The sequence below is a fragment of the Anabrus simplex genome, chromosome 1 (genome assembly GCF_040414725.1).
Source record: "Anabrus simplex isolate iqAnaSimp1 chromosome 1, ASM4041472v1, whole genome shotgun sequence".
Classification (NCBI taxonomy): Eukaryota; Metazoa; Arthropoda; class Insecta; order Orthoptera; family Tettigoniidae; genus Anabrus; species Anabrus simplex.
In genome coordinates, this window is record NC_090265.1 from 465,993,406 (window position 1) to 466,016,945 (window position 23,540).

General features: G+C 42.3%; 1 protein-coding gene across 1 annotated transcript in view; it reads right to left on the reverse strand.

Annotated features, from left to right (window-relative positions):
• Positions 1 to 23,540, reverse strand: part of LOC136873743 (neurexin 1) — a 491,540-nt gene that overhangs the window by 339,842 nt on the left and 128,158 nt on the right. Inside the window, exon 4 of the mRNA XM_068227470.1 lies at positions 17,144 to 17,170. Coding sequence (XP_068083571.1) covers positions 17,144 to 17,170 — 27 coding nt within the window. The remainder of the gene's footprint in view (positions 1 to 17,143; positions 17,171 to 23,540) is intronic.

Here is a 23,540-nt window from a genome sequence, read left to right on the forward strand (position 1 = left end):
TACCGAATTATCAACACAAAATCAAACAGAGGAAATGCAGGAGTTGGTTTAATAATGAATAAGAAAACAGGACAGCGAATAAGCTACAATGACCAGCATAATGAAAGAGTTATTGTTGTCAAGATAGACACCAAACCAATGCCCACCACAACAGTGCAGGTCTATATGCCCACTAGCTCAGCGCATGATGAGGAAATCGAAAGAACATATGAAGAAATAGAAGATTTAATACAATATGTAAAAGGTGACGAGAATCTAATTGTGATGGGAGACTGGAATGCAGTGGTAGGCCAAGGAAGAGAAGGTAATACAGTAGGAGAATTCGGATTGGGACAAAGGAAAGAAAAATGAAGTCGGCTGGTTGAATTCTGCACTGATCATAATTTGGTCCTTTCCAATACTTGGTTCAAACACCACAGACGACGTCTTTATACGTGGACGAGACCTGGAGACACTGGAAGGCATCAAATAGACTTCATCATGATTAGGCAGAGATTCAGAAACCAGGTGTTGGATTGCAAAACTTTCCCAGGAGCAGACGTGGACTCTGACCACAACTTGTTGGTCATGAAATGCTATCTGAAACTGAAGAAACTGAAGAAAGGAAAGAATGCAAAAAGATGGGATCTAGACAAGTTGAAAGAAAAGAGTGTGAGGGATTGTCAAGGAACATGTTGCAAAAGGACTAAATGAAAAGGCTGAAGGAAGCACAATAGAGGAAGTGTGAACAGTCATGAAAAGTGAAGTCAGCAGGGCTGCTGAAGAAATGTTAGGAAGGAAGAAAAGATCAACTAAGAATCAGTGGATAACTCAGGAGATACTACACCTGATTGATGAACGACGAAAATACAAGAATGCTAGAAATGAAGAGGGCAGAAAAGAATACAGACGATTAAAGAATGAAGTGGATAGAAAGTGCAAGGTAGCTAAGGAAGACTGGCTAAAGGAGAAATGTAAGGATGTCGAAGGTTGTATGGTCTTAGGAAAGGTAGATGCTGCATACAGGAAAATCAAGGAAACCTTTGGAGAAAGGAAATCTAGGTGTATGAATGTTAAGAGTTCAGATGGAAAGCCACTTCTAGGGAAAGAAGACAAAGCAGAAAGATGGCAGGAACATATCCAACATTTGTATCAAGGTGAAGATGTAGATAATTTGGTTCTGGAACAAGAAGAGGCTGTCGATGCTGATGAAATGGGAGACCCAATTTTGAGGTCAGAGTTTGACAGAGCTGTGAGCTGTGAGCGCCCTAAATAGGAAGTACCTGGAAATGATAACATTCCCTCAGAATTACTGACTGCCTTAGGAGAAACCAGCATGGCAAGGCTATTCCATTTAATGTGTAATATGTATGCGACAGGAGAAGTCCCATCCGATTTTCTGCAGAATGTTGTTATACCTATTCCCAAGAAATCCGGTGCTGACAGGTGTGAAAATATTGTACCATTAGTTTAGTATCTCATGTCCGCAAGATTTTAACACGTATTGTTTACAAAAGAATGGGAAAACAAGTTGAAGCTGAGTTGGGAGAAAATCAGTTTGGCTTCAGAAGAAATGTAGGAACACGTGAAGCAATCCTGACTTTACGTCTGATGTTAGAGGATCGAATCAAGAAGTTCAAGCCACGCACATGGCATTCTTAGATCTAGAAAAGGCATTCGATAACGTTGACTGGACCAAGCTATTTAAGATTCTGAAGGTGATTGGGATCAGATACCGAGAACGAAGAATTATCTACAATCTGTATAAAAATCAGTCTGCAGTGATAAGAATCGAGGGCTTTGAAAAAGAAGTAGCAATCCAGAAAGGAGTGAGGCAAGGCTGCAGTTTGTCCCCCTCCTCTTCAATGTTTACATAGAACAGGCAGTAAAGGAAATCAAAGGGAAATTTGGAAATAGAATCACAATCCAAGGAGAGGAAATCAAAACCTTGAGATTTGCCGATGATATTGTTATTTTATCTGAGACTGCAGAAGATCTCGAGAAGTTGCTGAATGGTATGAACAAAGTCTTGGGTAAGGAGTAAAAGATGAAAATAAATTTTTTAATTTTTTTTTTTTGCTAGGGGCTTTACGTCGCACCGACACAGATAGGTCTTATGGCGACGACGGGATAGGATAGGCCTAGGAGTTGGAAGGAAGCGGCCGTGGCCTTAATTAAGGTACAGCCCACGCACATGGCATTCTTAGATCTAGAAAAGGCATTCGATAACGTTGACTGGACCAAGCTATTTAAGATTCTGAAGGTGATTGGGATCAGATACCGAGAACGAAGAATTATTTGCCTGGTGTGAAAATGGGAAACCACGGAAAACCATTTTCAGGGCTGCCGATAGTGGGATTCGAACCTATTATCTCCCGGATGCAAGCTCACAGCCGCGCGCCTCTACACGCACGGCCAACTTGCCCGGTTGTGAAAATAAATAAGTCCAAAACAAAAGTAATGGATTGCTGTCGAACGAAGGCAGGTAATGAAGGAAATATTAAAAATAGGAAATGAAGTCTTAAAGGTAGTAGATGAATATTGTTACTTGGGTAGTAAAATAACTAACGATGGCAGAATTAAGGAGGACATAAAATGCAGCTTAGCACAAGCAAGGAAGAGCTTTCTTAAGAATATAATTTTGCTCACTTCAAACATTGATATAGGAATTAGAACCGGGCGAGTTGGCCGTGCGCGTAGAGGCGCGCGGCTTTGAGCTTGCATCCGGGAGATAGTAGGTTCGAATCCCACTATCGGCATCCCTGAAGATGGTTTTCCGTGGTTTCCCATTTTCACACCAGGCAAATGCTGAGGCTGTACCTTAATTAAGGCCACGGCCGCTTCCTTCCAACTCCTAGGCCTTTCCCATCCCATCGTCGCCATAGGACCTATCTATGTCGGTGCGACGTAAAGCCCCTAGCAAAAAAAAAAAAAAAAAGAATTAGAAAGATGTTTTTGAAGACCTTCGTGTGGAGGGTGGCATTGTATGGAAGTGAAACATGGACGATAACTAGTTCAGAAAGAAAGAGAATAGAAGCTTTTGAAATGTGGTTTTACAGAAGAATGCTGAAGGTGAGATGGGTAGATCGAATCAGAAATGAAGATATACTGAATCGAATTGGCGAAAGGAGATCGATTTGGCAAAATTTGACGAGATGATATAGAATGATAGGACACATTTTATGCCACCCAGGACTTGTTCAGTTGGTTTTTGAAGGAAGTGTAGGTGGTAAGAACGGTAGGGGTAGACCAAGGTATGAATATGACAAGCAGATTAGATCAGATGTAGGATGCAGTAGTTAAGTAGAAATGAAAAGGTTAGCACAGGGTAGGGTGACATGGAGCGCTGCATCAAACCAGTCTATGGACTGGTGACTCAAACACAATAACAAGAATGTGTTTTTCCTCTGATTTTAGTTCATTATAAATGTAAAAGAAATGTAACTGAAAGTAAAATATTGTTGTTTATTATTTGTTTGCTGTGGTCTAAAATTCATATAAACCGTAGTCAGTACCTGTCAAAGAAACAACAATGACTACTGCACTAATGTGCTTGTGCCTCCACCTATCGGTTAGTTTCGAAGAACTACTGTAGGTGGTGTTCACTGGCTTTGAGGTTTGCTTATCTTATTTTTCGGAGTTTGCCCATACATGACGTAGAACAAGAATCAGTAAGGAAAAGCATTTCTTCAATATTTGATAAATATTGAAATAAGAATATCACGGGAAATATACTTAGCTTTCGTCAAAGAGGTAAAGCAGTGGTCTATTGTGAACATATTTATTCGTTAAACATCTTCCTGGAAAAGGTATATTATAAGGTAAAGCTGGTAATGGAGGCAGAAACCGTATTTCAGCTCGTCAGTGCCACAGGCACGACGCCATGAAATTGCTTTCAGTGTCATATAGCGTCCATGGAACGTCTGACATGCAGAATAGAGAAAGGGAAGGCGAAGAAAGAGGAGGAAAAGCAGCAAGGAAGGAAGAAATCGCAAAGAAATTGGGAGAGCGCTTTCTTCTGGTGCTAGGAGCTTTACATCGATATAACGGCTTAAGAAGTGTGATATTGACAGGCTGAACGATTATTAGAAGTGGCGTTCTGAAGAACGGGACAGGAGTTAATTTAATATCTCCTTCGGTCCATAACACAAAAAGTGCTTCCTGGGTGTGTTGTTGTTGTTGTTGTTGGAGGTTGTAGTGGCGGTGGCGGTGGCGGCGGCCGCAGTGTCGTCATCATCATCATCGTTGTCATTTCTTGTAAAAAAACTTTAGGCGTTTTCGTCAACAGATCTTTATGATAATTAGGTTTAATTGTGCCTGATGAACCTTGTTACGGTGGTGTCTGTAGTGAAGTGCTTATTAATAAATGTATCAGGCTGATATTAGGAAAACCGGGCGAGTTGGCCGTGCGCGTAGAGGCGCACGGCTGTGAGCTTGCATCCGGTAGATAGTAGGTTCGAATCCCACTATCGGCAGCCCTGAAAATGGTTTTCCGTTGTTTCCCATTTCCACATCAGGCAAATGCTGGGGCTGTACCTTAATTAAGGCCACGGCCGCTTCCTTCCAACTCCTAGGCCTTTCCTATCCCATCGTCGCCATAAGACCTATCTGTGTCGGTGTGACGTAAAGCCCACTAGCAAAAAAGATATTAGGTAAACCGGGCGAGTTGGCCGTACGGCTAAGGGCGCGGAGCTGTGAGCTCATATCCGGGATATAGTGGGTTCGACTCCCACTGTCGGCAGCTCCGAAGATGGTTTTCCGTGGTTTCCCATTTTCACACCAGGCGAATGATGGGACTGTACCTTAATTAAGGCCACGGCCACTTCCTTCCCATTCCTAGACGTTTCCTGTCCCATCGTCGCCATAAGACCTATCTGTGTCGGTGCGACGTAAAACAAATAGCAAGAAAAGTGTTATTAGGAAAAGAATCAGGTGCGTATGGTACCATTCCGTAGTTGGATTGGGCACTACGGATAGGTCTTTCATTTTCACCACGTTCGTGTCCCCTGCCTTTAATTGCTGATATATTCATTTATCGAAGAGTCAGACGACTTGTTTATCACTTTTGTGTTAAGAGGTGATGATCGCCTAGTTGTACTTTCCCTTCCAACATAAATCACCATGACCACAACTACCACCACTGAAATTTTAACTCTCTTCTGTACTAAATTGTGTTATATAGGACTAAGCACTTGCCATTTTAGTTGATAAAGCTAGTATTTAATTCTCGACAGAGCTGGGAATGAAGCTTGATCCAGTTGGGAGAGAAGTTGCTATGAAAAATGCTGTGACTGATGTGGCCTTAGAGCAGGGCCTCTCAAACGCCCAAAATCTCACGCGTGCAGATAGAGGCGCAAGAGCTCCGTGCACTGTGCATCGCTGCCGCTCGGCATGGCTCGGATCAACGCTTCGTCTCTGGGCTACTCGGCTAAGCTCGGCTCAACTCGCCTATGCTCGGCTCAAGTCAGCTTGGATTTGGAGCACTACGGCGCAAGTGGGGCAGAGGGAGACAGGCGGAGCGAGCGAGACAGGCGTGAGGAAAGAGAGAGTAAGCGCTATTGCTCCAAATCGAGGAGTGGGGTGTCTGCACTCTGGTCAACCAAGCCAAGTCGTCTCTTGCACCGTGCACAGTGCATGCACCACGCGCATGCACCCTGAGAGGCCCTGCCTTAGAGGCATAAATGAGAAGCGTATTCGATAAAAATATCATGTATATAATTGAAATGGCGTATGGCTTTTAGTGCCGGGAGTGTCCGAGGACATGTTCGGCTCGCCAGGTGCAGGTCTTTTGAATTGACACCCGTAGGCAACTTGCGCGTCGTGATGAGGATGAAATGATGATGAAGACAACACATACACCCAGCCCCCTTGCCAGCGAAATTAACCAATGATGGTTAAAATTCCCGACCCTGCCGGGAATCGAACCCGGGACCCCTGTGGCCAAAGGCCAGCACGCTAACCATTTAGCCATGGAGCCGGACATGTATATAATTGATTATTTATTATATTTATGGACATCACGGTAAATATAATTCTGCTTGGAGAAATTGTCTAAAGTGAGGCGAAAATATTGGTAGTTAACCTTATTTGAGTTTTGAAGGGCAACGGGGGTGAAGGTCTTAGCTTAACGTAGTGAATTCTATGCTGCTGTTCCACCCAGCCGCCTAAGATGGATCATCATCATCATCATCATCATCATCATCATCATCATCATCATCATCATCTTATTCTTCGCGTTTGTACCAAATGAAGCAGTATCCGCTTTTCTGCAAGCCAATCTCCACTTGATAGTTCCTAGGGTTAAATTTTCTTCTAAAAAGATTAGGTGACATCGGGAAGAGTATCCAGACGGAAAGCCTTGTCAAAATTCAAAATAAGCGAGAGTGTTCTTAATGGCGATAGAAGTAAGCAGAATAATCTGAAGAAAGTTCAGAACTGATGTAACAATTAGGCTCACTGCACACGGGGCTACTAATTACAAACGTGACTGGTTTGTAACCGGGGTCACAAACTGGTTAGTAACTGAATAGTGACTCGGCTCCACACACGAAGCTACTGTACGGCGAGGGATTCTTCCTGATTAGCCATTTGTAAAGTTTGTTGCGGACTCGCTACATCGCTTCTTAACTTTGCTAGAATGTCAACCACTGACTCAAGTGACGAAGAAGACATGATTGCGTTTCATTATTTCAGGAAAAATAAATAGAAGAAGGAATTGGGTTCACCCATATCTTGAAAAGAACATCCACTGCAGATTATTCATAGCAGTAAATGAGTTCGAACAAACGGATGCTAAATGTATTTCTTTATCGTATGACCAAACACAGTTATACGGACTTGGTGCAGCTTATTGCGCCTGCCATTCAACAGCGTAATACAAATATGAGGGAGTGTGTGAGTGCTGAGGAAAGAGTGCTAATAATTCTCAGGTAAGAAAAGTGAACTATATTTTGCTAGTTGTTTTACGTCGCACCGACAAAGATAGGTTTTATGGCGACGATGGGACAGGGAAGCGCTAGGAGTGGGAGGGAAGCGGCCGTGGCCTTAATTAAGGTACAGCACCAGCATTTGCCTGGTGTGAAAATGGGAAACCACGGAAAACCATTTTAGGGCTGCCGACAGTGGGGTTCGAATCTACTATCTCCCGAATACTGGATACCGGCCGCACTTAAGCGACTGCAGCTATCGAGCTCGAAAAGTGAACTTTATTTTTACAAAAAAATTAAAAAGCTTAGAAAATAATTCCATGCTTTCTCCGTAATGACCTTTCTTGCGTAATCCTTCAGCGTACAATTGTACAGTACGGGGTGTTTTTCGATTTCTCCCGCTAACTTTATGTTGAAAACTTGTTCGCTCGTCATCGTTAAAAGGTACTTGATCACTGGGAACTGAGAAACTAAACTCGCTGGTGACTGGCTCCGCGAGTCACCTGGAACTGATTACAAACTAGTTACTAACAGATTACTAACTGGTAGCGCCGTGTGTGGCTTTCCATTGAAATACACAGGAAGTGACACTCAAGTAATCGGCCGGAAACTTCAGTTGCCAATCAATTACTAATGAGTAGCCCCGTGTGTAGATGCCCTTAGGCTCCTTTCACACTACACGGTTTCGACCGTACGGCAAAAAAACCGTACGGCTCTTTTGCCGTGGATTTTGCTTTCACACTGTAACGGTTTTTTGCCGTACGGTTTTTTTGCCGTGGGAAGCTCGGTGCATGTCTTGATGCTAGTCATACAAGAGAGTCATTTTAATAATAGGATGATTTCTTAATATTAGTAGTTTGTGGCTGAATATTAAACTGTGAAATTGTATCATAAGTATATATTTGTGAATCTGTATTATGTAATAATATACACTGATATATATATATACTGAAAATACACTTAAGTTACCAAACACACTTTTTTCTTTGTCTTAAATTAGATAAAATCTTGTTTTATTTCTAAGTAAACTTCACGCCAGGCCTTTCTTGTCGCATTCCGATCTTTATAAATGCAGCAGCGGCGATTAGGGGGCGAGGGGGTGCGATCGCCCCCACCCCACTTTGTGGAGGAAAAAGACAAAGACACCCCCGTACAGGCCATGAAGGCCTTTGGAGGAGTGGAAGGTAAAGGCTTCCACCATTGTTAACCACGGCACGTGATGGGGTAGAGTGGTTAGCTCTACGCCCGGCCGCCTTTGCCCCAAGGAATTAACCTGGTACTCATTGTTGGAGTAGGCTGAGTGAACCTCAGGGCCATATGCACCTCCGGAAGTTTCTTAAACTTTACGACTTCCTGACGGGGATTCGAACCCACGTCCTTCCGGGCCGAGCACGCCTTTACCGCCTCGGCCAGGCAGCCCCTGAGTGGAGAAAACATTACATTATTATTCCATTTTAGGTGGCTGAAACTAGGACTTAATTTAATTATTTAAAAAGCAATTTGTACAAGCCCTGTTGTCTTATCAGATAAATCTTTCTTTTATTTTCTTTAATTACCAATAAAATTATTAGCGGGAATACGCAGAGAATGTAGTTTGTCGCGGCTAACCGATTTGTATAGCGCCATACCAAGTAATGGAGACTTTGCATGTCCTGTAAGGAAGGGTGGCAGGGGTATATTTTATTGCCAAGGTCATGGACGCTGAGGTATGATTCACTCGCTTGCCGCGCGTTTTCGTCTATCTCGCAAAATACTATCATGGTTCCTACAGTGAGACCGGAAGAAATGGTAAAAAATCTCCTGAAAATACCCATCTGACGTCTCCAAAATTCAGAACTAAATCATAAAGTGTGGCCTCATTGCGTATTGATCTCGTCTACGAAAGTAAATAGTTAAATAAAGACAATGGAGTTGCTGAGGATGATGATGATGATGATGACGATGATTGAAATAAGATTGGTCACTTCTTCTCCTTTCCTGGCCTTTCCCCAGTTATCTGGCGTTGACAATAATGCGGATTAAGCTCTGTTTTACGACCGATTGCCCTTCCAGACGCCAACCTTCTGTGCGTGTTGTGTTTCTGTGCTAGTTAGTAGTGTGGTGTGTTGTGTGTAGGTAATAATAATAATAATAATAATAATAATAATAATAATAATAATAATAATAATAATAATAATGGCGTATGACTTTTAGTGCCGGGATGTGTCCCAGGACTTCGGCTCACCAGGTGCAGGTCTTTTGATTTGACGCTCGTAGGCAACCTGCGCGTCGTGATGAGGATGAAATGATGATGAAGACGACACATACACCCAGTCCCCGTGCCAGGGGAATTAACCAATTACGGTTAAAATTCCCGACCCTGCCGGGAATCGAACCCAGGACCACTGTGACCAAAGGCCAGCACGCTAACAATTTAGCCATGGAGCCGGACTGTGTGTAGGTGAAGATGTGTATTAATGCGATCACAACCAAGCCGACTCCGAGCTAGAGAAATTGCTCAAACGCGGTCAAAATTCCCTGCCCAACCGGGATTTGAACCCGGGGCCCTATGATTCATAGGTCACCTCGCTTGCCATTCAGACAAAGAACCTGACAAATAACATGAGTGACTGAAGATCGCAAACCGAACTGAAAGCTCTTAATTCTGAGAAATAATAATTCCCGGGACTAACATCACACCTGACTGTAGACCTATTCAACAGCAACACGACTATAACGACATACACTGTAACGTCACTTTTCCACATAGTTTCCAAGAGACTCCAAACATTTCTGCGAACGCACAACCAACTTGTCCTCCAGCGTTCTGCAACCACTCGGAGACAGCGGCCTTTACATCCTCATCTGTCTGGATACGTCGACCTCCGAGCTCCGTTTTGAGCTTACCGAACAGATGAAAGTCACATGGCGCTAGGTCGGTACTGTAGGGTGGATGTTTGCCAGACCTCCCACTTGAAATGCTGCAGCAGTTCTCTCATTTGGCGGGCCTTGTGAGGTGTTGCGTTATCGTGCAACAAAATCACACCGGCGCTCAATTTCCCCCGGCGCTTCTCTTTAATCGGTTTTCGCAACCGGTGCAACGTTTGACAATACGACGCCGTGTTGATCGTCATTCCTTTCGGCATGAATTCCACGTGCAGCAAACCCTCCATGTCAAGGAACACTGTCGCCATAACCTTACCGGCTGAAGGTTGAACCTGGGCCTTCTTTCGTTGTGGTGATGAGGGGTGCACCCATTCCATTCATGTTCGCTTCGTTTCGGGGGTGAAGTGGTGGACCCACGTTTCGTCGCCTGTGATGATTCGCCGCAGAAACCGGTTGCCGTCTGCTGCATAGCGTTGCAAAAATGCCAGGGAGGATTGGAAACTCTGTCCCTTGTGCTCATCGGTGAGAAGACGTGGGACCCATCTTTGACACAGCTTACGATATCCAAGGTCCTCGTGAACAATGGCGAACACATTGCCATACGACATGTTCAGCTGCGTCGCGATTTCTCTCAGTTTAATGCGCCGGTTCTGTCTAATGATCGCATTCATACTGTTGACCTTTTCACGGGTCCTGGACGTTGCGGGCCTGCCTTAGCGATGGTTGTCCGTAATATCCGTGCGCCCGGCTTCGAATTGCTGACACCACTTTACGATACCTTGCCGGGAAATGGCCCGCTCCCCATACACAGCACTAATTTCACGATGAATGTCCGTGCAATTCTTCCTTTTGGCCCATAGGAATCGGATTGTCGCACGCACCTCATATTTGGAGTGAACGTCCAGTTGAAGCGCCATTGCATTTGGCCGCTATTCACACAATACTAGACGAGACACGACAGCGACCTGCCTAACAGACGTATGGGCAGTGTCTGTCCCTTTCACCGCTGTGCCCACGTTTGCGATACACAGCGCACTGCTGCGGCGCGTTAGTGCAACTAAGCTTTTGATCCACCTACGTATTTACCTGCTATCCGTCTGCACGTTGCAATGATGGCATAAAGATGTCATACTAGAACACAAGATGGATTTTCTAGCCAGCCTGTTAGCCATGCTGAGTTTCACGAGTTTCGCGGCTTTAGTGACCTCTGATTTGGGCTTCGTAGCGCTTCACAAGCCCAGCCGAGATGCCCGGCAAGCCAACAAGCCCAGCCAAGCTCACACAGCTTTCCGCTTACCGCTATCTGTCGAGATGATTTAGACTCAAGGAACTTTCTGAGGGAATTCCCGTCACGTGGGAGAGCCGTTCCTAAATGTTCTGCGTCACATGGCGTACCTTACGAATATACAGTTTTCACCACACAAAGCGAGTTAGCAAAGTGGTACAGGTTTCGCTGGTTTCGAACCACATCGTCGGTTTCCCATTTTCACAACAGAGAAATGCTGGCACTGAAACTTCTATTAGATAACAGTCGCTACCTTCTCAACGCAACCATAGATCGCCAACAGACTCCCGGATTCTCTGCTGCCCGATAGTGTAAACTGAAACATCGAAACAGACATACAAGCAGCCTAAATGGAGTCAAATAAAAATATCCTCAACATGCTACCTGACGCTATATTATTATTATTATTATTATTATTATTAGATCCAACGCTGAGGCTACAATTCATTGGCTTAAAATATTGAGTTTGTTCGTTAGTCACTCTCATTGCATTTAGAAAACATTCTGCTTAGTGTACGTAACATGTTGCACAATTTACAATTAGTACTACTTATCATGAGTACCTCCGTAACTCAGGCGGCAGCGCGCCGGCCTCTCACCGCTGGGTTCCGTCGCTCTTATCTCGATCACTCCATGTGAGATTTGTGCACAACAAAGCGGAGGCGGGACAGGTTTTTCTCCGGGAACTCCGGTTTTCCCTCTCATCTTTCATTCCAGCAACACTCTCCAATATCATTTCATTTCACCTGTCAGTCATTAATCATTGCCCCAGAGGAGTGCGACAAGATTTGGCAGCCAGTACAGTTCCTATCCTCCCCGCTGAATGGGGGCTTCATTCATTTAATTCCTGACCCGGTCGAATGACTGGAAACAGGTTATGGATTTGTACTACTTAGCATATTTCTTTTTACAAGGAAGCAACCTACACAATCATATCTAACATTCATATTTACACAATTCTGAAGTGTCGCTATAACATTCAAGGGACAGAGGTTTAGCACATAAACTTTAGAAATTTTTCCCCACGCTGTTCATTCATCAACGTTAAGTCATTTCATTCATGTCTGTTTTAACTCTTAATTATCTACCTATATCACCTCTTTATACAGCTCGTCGCACATTGTAGAGAGTTTATTAAACCAAGTTGATGTTACAATCCTATGCAGCATACTAAACCGTTCATCAGCATGCTGTACCGAATATCCCACGAAATATTACACAGTTCAACTAGCAACATGAATCCTAACTCTGATGGGAGTGTGTAACTGCTAGAAGCAATAAGCTTGAGAAAGTCTTACAACAGTTCCTGGAGCTTCGAGAACTCGCTCTGAGATTGTTGTGTTCTCAATCTGTGGGCTCATTTCTGCAGAAAACTCAAAAATGGCTTCGAAGTAGTAACAACACTAGAACACCTGCTTCATGCATAACAATGTCTTGTCGTTGAATGAATCCAGGATTTTGGCACGCAACCTAGTAACCTCTCCCATAGGAAATCGCATGCTAACCCAAACATAAAACAAAAGCTGCTCAAATGCACAGTGCTCCTTAGTTAAACGGAACTTGTAATAATCAGTTGTAACTAGACACGAAACAGTAACGTAAATGCATGCTTTTATAAGAACTTTGGACATAGCATCTCAAACTGAGTACTTACCCATTCCATTACTTTCCGGTTCAAAATACAATAAGTACATTTTCCGTGTATGTTTGTAAGTTTTGGCCCTTGTAAGATGGCGGTCGAGTAAGATATGAGGCACGGAGCGCTCCCGTTTGTACGTTGTTTACGGCCGAAATACCGCGAATTCGCAAGACATTTTTTGACTGGTGGGTGAAGCGAGTGCCATCTTTCCATAAGGTGATTCATAACTTACTGATTAAGACCAGTGTAACGTAGCAGTGTTTGAAATCCAAGCTAGTTTTGGAGTAGTGGCAACATGAGTGATAAGCGCAATTATTTCGCGAAGTACAAGAGTTAATGGACTGACTAAAATATTAAATTATTCTATGATAAATTCGTGTGACAGCATTTTATTTAGTGGGTATCCTTGTATTACGGAACGGACAGGACTATATTCGGGGTCCAAAGCAATGTGGAGTTTCTAACCTTTTGAAGAACGGGTTGCAAATCAACCACCCGAAAAACGAAACACATGCCGACCAGAGGTCTGGTACCTTAATGCGAGGGTTATTGTAACTCATTCAAACTCTCCGTAAGATGATAGTAACTTACTGACTACGATTGGTGTAATGAGACAGTGTCTGAAATTTAAGCTAGTGTTGGAGTAGCAGCACCACGAACGACAAAGCAATTATTTCGTGTTGTGGAACAGAATATACAGTATTCACTTAATTATTCTATGATTAATTCGTGCGGCAGCACTTTATTTAGCGAATATTCTTGTATTAGGGAACGGACAAGACATTATTCAGGGTCCCAAACACTGGAGTTTCTAACTTGTTGGAAGAACGACTTGCAAATCAACCACCTAACCAACGAAACCCATGTGGACCAGGGTTGTTGCAAGTCATTGAGACCCGAAGTACGCTGTAATGAAATTTGCTAAGTAGTGATTTAAAACGGTAGTATCGGTATACAGATAGAGTGGGGAAACGTGCATGTGTAAATTGAGCAAGTTATGATGTAGACAGGTGTTATGTACACAGGGTCAGGAAAAATAATAACATGACACTAACAGCTGATTACACGTTAGTGAGTCCTAATAAACAGAGTAAATCGAAGGAGGTCAAGATTAAGTTCGTCTCGTCGTACTTGGAGATTATTTAGTCAAGAATATGAAGATTTCTTTTGTGAACTCTTATCTAAGGGTCCAGGTTAGTCAACGAACACGAAAGTGTACACATACTGGAGAGAAATCGTCCCGCCGTGTCGAATGCAGTAAGGCGTTTACTACTAGGGGTAAACTCCGCTAACGTGCATAATGGCGAGAGGCCGTTCCGCTGTAAAAAAACGCTATATGGCGGCTTACAGAAAGGAGACTCTACAAAGACACGCAATTTTTTCATACGGTATTAAGGCAATTCCATTCCCGGAAATGCAATAAAACGTCTACCCAGCGAGGTAATCTACAAAAACACCTGTTTGCTCATAATAGAGAGACATCATTTCAGTGTCAGGAATGCAATAAAACGTTTGGTCAAGCTCGTCTGCTAAGCAACACCCCATGATGCATACTGGAGCAAGGCCATGCCATTGTAAAAAATGAAATAATGCGTTTGAAGTTAGGGATTCCGATTACACGCAGCTGTACATACTGGAGTAAAGCCAAACCCCTGCACGGAATGCAATGAAACGCGTCATCTACTTAATAATCTTCGCACCCACACGCTTCTTAATAACTGGGAAAGGCCCTTCCAATATCAGGATTTCAACAATTATTCGGTAGGAGAAGTAACCTCCGGCTACACATAATGATACACGCCCGGTGGTTGTATTACACAGTCTACGTATAGTGTCGATTTCAGTTTAATCGTACAGCCTTGGCAGGTAATAAATTGTACGAGCACAAGCTGATAAGGAAAATCAAATTAACTAATCGCAAAACTCGTTAACAACATCGTATTACATTTTACGACATGAAGACGAAATTCGCGAAAGCCAGTAACGAAGGAGCAGATTCTTCGAGTGCTGTAGATCATATTGCAAGCTCCCAAAATAATTTGAGTTCGAATGGAAAACCACGACTGCCCTGTCCCCACTCCGGCAAACACTACATAAAAATGAATACGCACATAAGTCGATCTCATCCTGATATTCATCGCAAAATAATAGTACACAGACAGCCTACCATAAACCACTCCGTCACTTCACAAGGTGATGAAGCATACAATAACGAAGAATTTCGCTCTCAAAACGAGAGTAGAAATCCGATGGGGCCAATAGACGAATATAAAAAGAGCTTGAACCAGTGGAATTGTAAGTTTTTATGATGAAATGAGTTCGACAAGTCCGTTGACGAATTCGCTGTTTTCTTAGCCGAAGCCATAGATCTCCTACCAGGCCCTAAACACACGGCAAAAATACTTTGAGGCAAGAAAAACAAAGAGAGATGAAAAGCTACAGAGAACTTACAAGCAACACTCAAATCCGCAGAGGGCAACAAACAGAGATAAAGAAAAGAGACGTAATAAGTACCGATACCAAGAAATGCAATATTTCTATTACAACCAGCGAAGAAAAGCCATCAGAAACGCTCTGAACGATCAAATGACACACTGTACGGCTGATATCGAAGACATTGAGAATAATTTTTCATCTACTTTTGCCACACCTAACAACTGTGAGCGCGAACATTACAACGACCTGCTGACTGAAACGGAACGCGCTGTACAAGACGAAACCTTCGATGTAAAGGTGCACAAGGACGAGGTAATCCTGGCTATGAAACGAATGGCTGTGGACACGTCATCCGGACCCGACAGAGTTCTAGTCAGAGCTATCAAAGGTGATATGGCATCAATTATCATAGCTAAAATCGCTACGATAATGTTACAGACAGGGCACGTTCCATCACTGTTCACAAAGGCGCGCACCATTTTGTTACCTAAAAATGGAGATCCAGCAGAACTATCAGACAGGAGGCCAATCACTATATGTTCAATCCTCCGTCGTGTCATCGAGAAGGTCTTCGATGCAAGGTTAAGGAGTTACATCCAATTTAGCGAACAGCAAAGAGGATTCACCAAATCACCTGGCACCATCATAAACACCGCTTTACTCAGATCTGTGTTAAACTCAGCAAAACACAACAAAAAAGATGTTACTCTGGTCTTCCTGGACATGAGCAAGGCTTTCGAAAACGTGGGCCATTTACACTTAAGGAAAACGTTAGCTTCGTCAACTGCGCCAAGCAAGCTGAGCAGTATAATTTGTAAGCTTCAGGACAACTCAGATCCAGGTCAATTTCAAGAAAACGAATCCCATTAAATTACGCCGTGGCGTAATGCAAGGATCCCCATTGTCGCCAGTTTTAAACAACCTCTCAATAGTTCACATTTTTCGAGAAATTGGCAAAAAAGAACTATGCGATATGCATGGCTACTCTCTTGCCAACAGACTGCAACCTTTAACAATGTGTTCGTTCGGGTTAAGATCTGGCGAGTTGGGAGGCCAGACCATCAATTGAAACATGCCACTATGTTCTTCGAACCGCTTCATCACACTCCTGACCTTGTGATATGGCTCATTATCTTGTTGAAAAATGCCACTGCCGTTGGGAAGCATGATCATCATGAAGGGATGTACGAGGTCTGCATCCAGCGTACGATACATTTCGGCCGTCGTGGTGCCTTGCACGAGCTCCACTGGACCTATGGATGCCCACGTGAATGTTCCCCAGAGCATAAATGAGTCTCCGCCAGGTTGTCTCCGTCCCGCAGTACAGGTATTAAGGTGCTGTTCCCCTGGAAACGACGGATTCACACCCTTCCATCAGTATGATGAAGAAGGTATCGGAATTCAACATACCATGCAAAACACCGTCACAGCGCATACGTCAAGTGACGATGGTCACGTGCCCATTTCAGTCGTAGGTGCCGATGTCGTGGTGTTAATATTGGTACATGAATTGGTCGTCGGCTGCGGAGGTTCATCCTTAGGAGTGTTCGGTGCACTGTGTGTTCAGACTCACAAATATTTCAGCATTAAAGTCTGATGTTAGTTCCGCCACAGTTCGTAGCCTGTCCAGTTTGACCAGTCTTTCCAACTTACGACATCAGACATCTGTTATGAGGGGTTGCCGCCCAAACCCTCGATGTTTGGACGTGGTTTCACCTTGGTTTCGCCACTTGTTGCAGCACGCTCACTGATACTACATGCACCGTGCGTGTGTCTGACTGGCAGTCATTCCTCGTCAAGTGACGCTGCTATCCCTGGACGGGTTTATATCGGTAGTAGGTAGGTGGTCATAATATTCTGGCTGATTAGTGTACATGCATCACATACTCTATACATTCTCGAAGAAAATATTTATTGTAATGTATATAGGTGCTTAGACCCAGTCCATACAATATTACTATCATGCACAGCTACGGATAGAATTTGATCTGTGTGAACATTTGATATACTCACCCTACAGAAACTTGTCCCTGATGATATCTGCAATAGAAGAAAAGACACATAATTAAATATAGTAATTTAAAAGGAAATAACATGAAACACTGCAGGACAGAGAGAGATTATACATTCATAAAGTACAGCAATAAATCGTGCAGATGATTGGTTGCTCATGACGTTCTGCAGTTCACAAACAATTCATATATAAACAACCAATACAGTTTTGTGTACACGAGAAATATTTGATCAAAATGATTAAACATATTTTCATTGACTGAATGATTAATGATTTATTTATCCTATCAAGATAAATACCATATAGTCATCTCTTACATATCACCAGGTTAGTAGACTTTACACCAAGTTGTTTATAATTAAATACTGTATATATGTATATAGGGGCTGCCTGGCCGAGGCGGTAAAGGCGTGCTCGGCTCGCCCGGAAGGACGTGGGTTCGAATCCCCGTCAGGAAGTCGTAAAATTTAAGAAATGAGACTTCCACTTCCGGAGGTGCATATGGCCCTGAGGTTCACTCAGCCTACACCAAAAATGAGTACCAGGTTAATTCCTGGGGGCAAAGGCGGCCGGGCGTAGAGCTAACCACTCTACCCCATCAAGTGCCGAGGTTACGGATAGTGGAAGCCTTTACCTTCCACCGCTCCAAGGGCCTTCATGGCCTGTACGGAGATGACTTTGCTTTGCTTTGCTTTGCTTTGCTTTTATATATGTATATAACTGAATACTTGATAGTTAAGACGATATATTTAAAAAACAGTGAATTATTAAAAATATCTACATAGAAACAACAACGCGTGAATATTGCACTGCTGCTAAACACGATAGTATGCACAATGCCAAAATAAGTAAGAAATAACGGATAACTAATTAATAACAAATAAATTCGATAATTAAAATAAAAGTTTAAATAACAAATAAACTTGAATAATGATAATATGAAAATTAGCCTGGGTCAGTGAGTTCAGAAAAAGAACCACTTTTATTAGTAAGATGGAAAGAAATCTAGTTACACAAGAACTACCACACATATGACACGAAAGCGTCTTAGAAAAGCCCTCATATTCTCAGGAACTTTACTCCATTCATGAGATGTGAAAACTGTGGTGGACTGGAGAACATGGCAATTACAGTAAGTGAACTGGTAAAAGGAGGACGATAATATGTCCTCGGGTATTTCTGTCGTGGTGTGAGGAGAGTTGGGCTGGAAAGGGATTATTATTTTATACTTAAGATGTGGTAAATATGTCGCATGCTTAGTCATAGTCAAAACGGAGGAGTATTGATTGCGATACATGATCGAAGTACCTCAAGTTGCAAATGTATCTAAACATGTGTTTCGCCTATTTTAATCCATTTTAGAGACTCAACCCGGCGTTTCAAAGAGATGCATAGAGTTATTAAGTCTACAAGCCATCAATGAATGTGAAATGAATATCATCTGTCAAGGTTAGCTGCAGTCGCTTAAGTGCGGCCAGTATCCAGCATTCGGGAGATAGTAGGTTCGAACCCCACTGCCGGCAGCCCTGAAGATGGTTTTCCGTGGTTTCCCATTTTCACACCAGGCAAATGCTGGAGTTGTACCTTAATTAAGGCCACGGCCACTTCCTTCCCAGTCCTAGCCCTTTCCTGTCCCATCGTCGCCATAAGACATATCTGTGTCGGTGCGACGTAAAGCAAATAGCAAAAAAAAAATAGTATTCTTGAAATTTAACATCTGTTCATTATGCTAATAATCAATATATGCGATATCAGTGTTTCATTTTCCCGAAGAAGATTTTCCACGACATCAGAAAATTGTGAAGGTGGTGGTGGACATTTAAATATGTGTTTCGGTAATGCAAGGAGGATGGTGTTACGTGCTCGGGTGTTTCGGTCATGGTGCGAAGAAATGGAACTGAAAGAATATCTAAGGTAGATGGATTGTGAAGAATTTGTCATCTCCAAGTGCGCCTTTCCTTGATCTACTAACAACGTTAGGTCTCCAGTATATAGGATACCCGGTTTTTACCTTAATATATATATATATATATATATACTAATACTAATCTATACATCTATACTAATATATAAAGAGGTAAAATTTGTTTGTATGTCATGGCTAATCTCAGGAACTACTGGACCGATTCTAAAAATTATTTCACTAATGTGAATATACATTATCCCTGAGGGAAATTGGCTGTATTTTATTTTCAAAACAATTCGAGGGGGAGGTGACACGGGGAAGGTGTAGAAATAATAGGCTAATGTAGGTGAAATATCGAATTTGTCTTACAAGGACGAGACAAAGCTCAATTTAAGTCCGTTGACGCAAAGAACAAAACTCGGTAAGCCCTACGGTCCCGAAAACCATGTTCTAAGGACCTAAAACCAACCGTTATGGAGATATTAGCACCACACTACCCCAGTTCTGGGAATCGGATAAAGAAATAAACGGCCGTAACCATGGTAACGTCAGGTCCAGGATTCTACAGCAGCGAAATTATCTAGAATGTATCACAAAAACCCAACATGTTATTGACATAAAATTTAAAATAAAAGAACAACATTTTTGTTTTCAGAAAATCCACTTAAGGGGTGAGGGGTGGAGGGCGGGGGCGAAAAGAAATGAGGAAGGAGTTGATTCTTTATATGAGGATACATATATCTCAGAAACTGAAGATGTTACAGAAGTTAAAATTGGTAGGCCCTACTTGGAATCTCTTTTAAAAGAAATGAACACTTTTTCTTGGAAAATCCACTTAAGGGGGGTGAAAATAATAAAAAGTCGGGTGAATTTTTAAAATGAGTATCTTATTCTTCTTCCTCTACCGGTTTTTCCACACCTGTTGGATGGCGGGTGTGAACTGTGTCGCACATGTGGATTTGACGCTGTTTTACGGCTGGATGCCCTTCCTGACGCCAATCCTATGTGTAGGGATATAATTACTATTACGTGTTCCTGTTGTGGTTGGTAATGTGGTGTGTTGAGTGAATATGAAGAGGAGAGTGTTGGGACAAACACAAACAACCTGTACCCAAGCCAGATAAATTAATCACACGCAATTAAAATCCCCGAGCCAGTCCGAAATCGAACCCGGAACCTTGTGAACCGAAGACCCCAACGCTGACCACTCAGCCAAGGAGTGGGGAAGTTTTTAAATTGAGTATATCTGCAGTATATCTCATAAACTTGACATGTTACAGGCGTGAAAATTGGTATTCGTAATCCCCTTTAAAATTAAAGAAACACATACTTTTTGTTATCGGAAAATTAAGCTGGAGACCGAAAATAAGAGAAGAAGAAATTTAATTCTCTTTATGAGGATACTTATATCTCAAAAACTAAGATGTTACAGACCTGAAAATTGGTATTTGGGATCCCCTTCAGAAATAAAGAAGCCTTTTCGACTTAAACGAGGATTGTTTCTCACATGTAGAGTTCCATGCCGCATGTTCCAGTTTTAGCTCTTCCAGTAGCTTGGTCATCTTAGCCCAAAAAGGCAATGCCACAAACGTGGTTTACAAAGAGGATCTGAGATAAATGCAATTTTTCGGTGAATTTTTATACTTTAGGGATTTTCGGATTATGTTTTAGTGCAGTACCGAGGAACAATTAATTTTTATCAACATATCAAATCCTCGCGAGCGAAGCCGTGGGTAAGAGCTAGTTAACTATAAAGTGTTTCTATGCTGTTTTCCTTGAACGAGGCAATGGAACAATATTCATTAGATTTTATACCAGTTCTCATGAATTTAAAATGAAGAATACTAAACTTATAAATTTGCAGTCAGTGAATCAACGTTGTATGATAATGGAATGACTATGCATTTGTCACCTCTCGGTCGTTGTCCCAGTTTCAAGAGATCCCCCGGTAGACAGTGAATTACTTGTGGAAGATGAATATCTCATTGCGCATGCAAAATCTTCTACATGATAATATTCTTGGAGAAATACTGACCCGCAGCACATAAACAGGGAAAGACTGAGAATTCCTTGACGAAATTCGCATAATATTGAAACTTAGATGACAGAACTTTACCGGCCAAATCAACAATTTCACATAGTGATTTTTGCAGGTGAAGCGACGATATATCTTGTCGGAATGGTCTTGTCCCAAGAATGCATAATGGTTATTGGAACTTGGTGCAAAGCACATATTCTTTGCTGGTCAATATTTGAAAATGTTTTAACTCTGTCTTGGACACTTTTCTGGTATAGGGATGTGGAAAATATTTCAGACAGCCTCATGAGAACCACGAACAAGCTATAAAATACGAGAAGTTCATATGGGAAGATGGTATTCTCGGAAATGATACGAAGGGACGGCAACTAGTCCAAAGGAAGGCAACCGTCATAGGTCGACCAAAGTGTTTGTTTTACTTTTATTTAGAAATTAGCAGTGAAATTAAAAGTTTATATATACCGCAGAACCTGAGATAAGGTACGATAATACAGAAACAGCAGATTGCAGGTGTGGAATTGTACCTCTAACATCTACAATTGACCTTTAAACAAGAAGTAAAAAATGGGGGCCGATGACCTTCGATGTTAGGCCCCTTTAAATAACAAGCATCATCATCATCAATTTAAAAATGTACAATTTGCTTTACGTTGCCCTGACACAGATAGGTCTCACGGCTACGATGAGATATGAAAGGGTTTGGAGTGGGAAAGAAGCGACTGTGGCGAGTGTAGTCTTAGTTCACTACAGAACGGATGTTGACTCCAAACTGGGTGTTTGCCGGGATAAGTAGCTCAGTAGCAGGCCTTCTGACTTCAAGTTGGCAGGTTCGTTCCTTGCCCAGTCCGGTGGTATTTGAAGGCACTCAAACTCTACAATCCGGCTAGAGGGCAGGCTAATCACTTGCACTGCCGGTGTATACAAATTTTGCGCGAATCACACGCATGTTGTGTGTGAGTACTGTGATTTTACACAGGTGCTCTTAATAATAATATTCCAGAGAACATTACATCAGCTGTTTACCATAAACTAAATTCTATAAATTCGAAGGGTGTTTCTACCGTCAGATTTTTTGCTAATGGCTGTGAAGGAAGACAAAAACTCAATTTTAAGCTCAACGTTCTCTTTCTGCTTTGTGAAAAATCCAGCCCTAAATATAAAATATGAGTGTATATTCGCAATTACAAATCATTCATTCCGACCTCCGGACAGAGTTTTAAATAATAATGTTATTGGTTTTACGTCCCACTAACTACTTTTACGGTTTTCGGAGACGCTGAGGGGCCGAAATGTAGTCCCGCAGGAGTTCTTTTACGTGCCAGTAAATCTACCGACACGAGGCTGACGTATTTGAGCATCTTCAAATACCACCGGACTGAGCCAGGATCGAAGACAGAGTTTTCGGTATCATTGAGAATTAAGGTGAAAAGAAACTTTATTCCAAACTGACGAATATGATAATATTCTTCCCCACTATGGAATACTTTTTCATGCTGGGAAAGACGTCTAGATATTGAGTGGAGAACTGAGACATAATCTATTTTCAAATCCTCCAGCAACTGATATTTCAAACTTTTTGTTACCAAAATGTTTATAGTACCAAAATAAGGAAAGGGAGCTACTCAGTCTTAGTTCGCCACGGAACAGATAAAAATATCAAAATCCACAGCCTGTTTCCAGTCATTCGACCGGGTCAGGAATGGAATGATTTGAAGCCCCCATCTTGAGGCGAGGATAGCAATTGTGCCGGTCGCCTCATCCGTTATTATTTATATTAATTTTATATTAGTATTTTGTGAAGGTACGCTAAAGCATTTTTGCACCTTGGATGCGTTTCTAATATGAACCATAACGCTGGTCATTCAACCACGAAGTCAGACAGTACGAGTATATGGCCCAGGAGTGGTAGGTTGTTCAAAATATAAATATGATCGAGTGTGGCATATTTACGTATCCAGCAATAGGGACGAAAAGTGTGGGGTTAAGAAAGGCCATAAACACGTGGATTCGATTCCAAGTCAGGAAGGTGTTACGAAACTGGCTATCTCCAAACTCAATATGTCAATATTTTCAATAAGTACATTCACAAAGTCCTCACAAACCCATTTGTTTAGATGGTATAAGTTTTAGCCTTTCCTGAAAATGTTGACATTTTGGAGACGTCTGCTTTTGCAAGTAGGTGACTCGAGTGGTCTCAAAAGGTGGAGATATCGATTCTACATTTCTCGCCTTCGTGACATGGAATCGAATCCACGCATGTATGGGCTTTCTTAAGCCCACTCTTTTAATCCCTTTTGCAGGATACATACGTAAATATGCCACTCTCTACCATAATCCTATCTTGACCAAACTACCATTCCTGCGCCATGACCAGCTTTGTGGTTGATTTTAGCCCCTAAACTGAAATCACCTATATCTTATGAAATAATTCGACTGCATTCCTTTATCTTTC